Source organism: Carlito syrichta, unplaced genomic scaffold, assembly GCF_000164805.1.
Source record: "Carlito syrichta isolate Samal-C Ts95f unplaced genomic scaffold, Tarsius_syrichta-2.0.1 Scaffold106266, whole genome shotgun sequence".
NCBI lineage: Eukaryota > Metazoa > Chordata > Mammalia > Primates > Tarsiidae > Carlito > Carlito syrichta.
In genome coordinates this window covers 48465-52082 of record NW_007050362.1, presented here as the reverse complement: position 1 = coordinate 52082, position 3618 = coordinate 48465, and the positions used below count along the sequence as shown (strand labels likewise).

The 3618-nt window shown below is 59.7% G+C and overlaps 1 protein-coding gene across 2 annotated transcripts in view; it reads left to right on the top strand.

Annotated features, from left to right (window-relative positions):
- The first annotated feature begins 91 nt into the window (after nt 1-91).
- IMPDH1 (inosine monophosphate dehydrogenase 1) overlaps nt 92-3618 on the top strand; it is a 16180-nt gene continuing 12653 nt past the window's right edge. The window contains exon 1 of one of the 2 annotated variants that reach the window (XM_021716761.1): nt 92-254. Coding sequence is in view for 1 of the 2 variants with exons in the window: in XM_008066969.2 (XP_008065160.1) it covers nt 234-265 (32 nt within the window). In the remaining variant the exon portion in view is untranslated. Of the gene's footprint in view, nt 266-3618 lie in introns of both variants that reach the window. The other variant, XM_008066969.2, reaches the window with a different exon arrangement.

Below are 3618 nucleotides of genomic sequence, written 5' to 3'. Positions count from 1 at the left end.
GGCGGGCTCGGGGGTCCGGGAGGGCGCTGCGCGCGGCACTCGGCGCCGCGGGCACCGGGAGCGGGGAGAGGGAGCAGGCCGTGAGCGCCCTCGACGACACTCCATCCAAGCGGCGCCAGCTCCTGGGGTTCAGGCGGTGCTGTTGGAGTCCCTGCCCGACTTGGCCGTCTCTTCCTTAGCGGCTCCTCCTAGAACTCTCTTCAGTGCTCTTACTGGCAGGTGGGGGCGTCCAGATGGAGCGCTCGCAGGGCCAGGTGAGGACACTGTCCCCTCCTCACCATGCACAAGTCCTGATGCGGCCACCAGTGCAGCTCACCTCGAGGTCTCTCCTAATACCCAGGCCCCCATGCTGGGGGTTTGTAAGGAAGTGAGGGTCCCTGGGGGAAGAGCGGGGTAGTGAGCTGGGCCCCAGGAGGACTGGCTGAGAAGGAGACAGCGGCTAATCTCTGGATTGTATGGCAGCTTGAAATGCAATCCCACCGTCCTTCCGGTCCAGAGGATTTGGACCTCTTTCTCTGCCCCATCTGCTGGCGTTCAGCAGCCTGGGGAGGTGACCTGGCAGCCGGGTTGGGGGGGTGGCCTGGGGGAATTAGCCCGGCAGCTCTGCCCAGGAGCCGGCTGCTTATGTAAGAACTTTTAACGGCTTAAGGGGCTGCTGGGCAGTCAGGCTGTCAGGTGAAGCCTGGCCCCTCCTGTCCCTGCAGGCTGCCTGGAGAGGTGACTGAGGGTTAGGCAACCACTGTCCTTCCTCCCGTCCTAGAAATCCGGGCTCCTGGAGGCTCAGGGCTCCGGGCGATAAGGACCATAGGGGCTGAGGCAGTCGCCTGGGGCATATGCTGGTTGGTGGAGGCAGTGATTTGGTCAGAGCAGGGTCGCAGAGGTATCATTTCAGAGCTCAGGCCGGGGCCACTAGGGCGCACCCCTGCTCCAGGTTGTATTTCTGCGTCCAGGGACCATCCCTTCTCCCACCCCCCCCACCCCAGCCCTCACTTAGGCTCGGAAGAGCCTGTGTAAACCTGAGCTCCCGCCAGGTGGTGTAATGAGATTCAAAACCTGCTGGCTAGAGCTCCATCTGCCTTTGCCAGCCTGGAGCTGAGGGAAGAGGACAGGGTTCCATGAGAAGTCCTGGGTTGGAGTCCAGTGTCACTGCTCTTGAACTTGGGCAAGCCATGCCTCGTCCCTGCTCAACAACGCTAATGATGTTACGACCTCCTCTCGCCTCCCCCCACCCTCCTCTCCCAAGTGTTTTGAAGTCCCGTTCCTTCCAACAGCCCCGGTCAGATAGAGACCTCCCTGCCTGGACTCAGGGCCCAGCTGGGCACTATGGCCTCACCGTTCTGAGGAAGGGGCTTAGCCCTGCCCTCCCAGCCTCACAGCTATTAAGTGGGGAGTCTCAGGGGACCAGCAACCAACCACCTTTCCCCGAGCTGAGGAGGCCCACTGGTTGCCTCGGTGTCTCCTCCCTATGGAGGAAGCAGCTGGGGAAGATCAGGAAAAGGGAGGAGGAAGGCGGGGTGGGAGGGTGGATTAACAGTCTCTGGAACAGGACAGCCTAACTCAGCCTGAGCCCGCAGCTTGGAGTAACGAGGAGCCCTGACACAGGAAGCGTGTGGGGGAGCACAGGGAGAGTGGGTCTGTGAAGCCTCTGGGAAGGTGACCCTCCCACATCTCGGCCAGACAGCCTCCTCCCCTGGGTCCCAGACTTCTGGGCCGGGGCAGATGTCACATTAAGGTCACCTGTGATGGCAGAACTCAGCTGCTCTCCCGTCCCCCCCAACCCTTAATAGTACCTAGTCATTCCCGACCCATGCTGTAGGGCAGTGGTCTTCAACCTTTTTGGCATCAGGGACCGTGGAAGACAATCTTTCCACGGACTGGGGGTGGGGGGGTGGGGGGATCATCAGGCATTAGAGTCTCATAAGGAGTGCGTAACCTAGATCCCTGGCATGCGCAGTTCACAATAGGGTTCAGGTGCCTATGAGAATCGAATGCCGCCGCTGATCTGACAGAAAATGGCACTCTGCTCTCCCGTGCTCACCTCCTGCTGTGCCGCCAGGTTCCCAACAGGCTGGACTGGTATCAGTCCGCAGCGTGGGGATTGGAGACCCCTGCTGTAGAGGACAGTAACCCAGAGTAGGTCTCTTAGAGACCCAGAGAGACCCGTGGGGGGCCTGCAGATGGCATGACAGCTCTGGTCATCTGTGGCTAGAAAGGTGCCCTGGGCAGCTCTGAAGGGCCAGGGAACTTTCTCTGGCTGGTCTCACTGCTCTGCTTCAGGTGGCCATGCAAGGCCCTAGTGCTGGTGCTCCTCGTGCCACCTGGCCCCTTGGCCCCGGGCTCCCTGAATGCTGAAGAATCTGAGGTGCTTCCCAGGTGTTCCCAGCAAGCTGGCCCAGCCCTCACTCAGCAAGGACCTCCAGCAGGCCACTCCCTCCTTTCTGGTGCCAGAGGGCCTTCAGAGAGCCCATTAGGAGCTCTCCTTTGGGTTCCGCTGGTTGGGGGTGGGGGCTTGGGGCTCTGTGATGTCCCTGTCTCACACAGGAAGGGAAAAGAGGACATCTGTGACTCTAACACTCTCATCCACGGGGCCTCATGGCCCTACCTCTGTGGGTCGCCTCCCCTCTGCACACTGATGGAACAGTCTGTGTTTTTCTGCCAGGGTCCCGAGGGCATCACTGGGGGAGGCTGGGCATCTCAGGGAGCCTCGTGTCTTGGAGGCCAAGCCTCCCCTGGGCCTGGCTGCCACCACACTGCTGAGAGGTAAACAAACCCAGTCTCCCAGGCCACCGACAGCCACCATGCCAGGAGAGGACTGTCCCACCCCACCTTGTGTTCTCACCTCCTCAGGTGAGGACACAGGGAGGAGGCTGTGTAGTTTGGGTGGGGAGACCCAGGCTCTAGCTCTTGGTTAGGGAAGAGCACTGGCAGTTCTGGTCACATAAGAGGGAAGGATCTGCCTTCTGTCACCCCCCCCCCATTTCCCCCTGTGAAACAATTTGCCACTGAATCCTGCCTCTATGTAGACATTTGGATCTTGCTGGGCACCAAGGCCACCAGACTTCTGCTTTGGGACTTTTTTAAAGTTCCCTAGTCTCTGACCTTATGTGTTGTACACTTGTCTAAGCCAGGCCTGTGACCCTCCCCGCATCGTCCTGCCACTCTCCCTTCTCCAATAAAGACAAACTTTCCTTTGGCGGTTAAAACCCCTGGTATGGACACCATTTTCTGAGCTGGGGAAAGGGTGGTCAGAGGACCTCCCTTTCTGAACTGTGGGTTTTGCATCTGTCAAGGGAGGAGATACCCCATAATTGGCAATTCATGGATTGCGGAGTCAATGTGATCATTTATGAAAAACGCTTTGTAAAAGGCAGAGGGCTCCAAGGCCACCCAAAGGTCAAGGAGTGACATTGTTAAGGATGCCCGCCCCCTGGGAATGATGTCGGGCTGGGGTGTAGCGGTCTAGCCTCAAACTCCTGTGTGTTGGAGAGCTGCGAGCCCAGACCGGTTTCTCAGGGCTCCGGGCCTTGATCAGGGTCCGGGGATTCGGACTGGGGAAAGGCAGAGCCATGTTAGCGGTACCCCAGGGGGTGGGGAGCGGGACCAAGGGAGGCTCAAGCC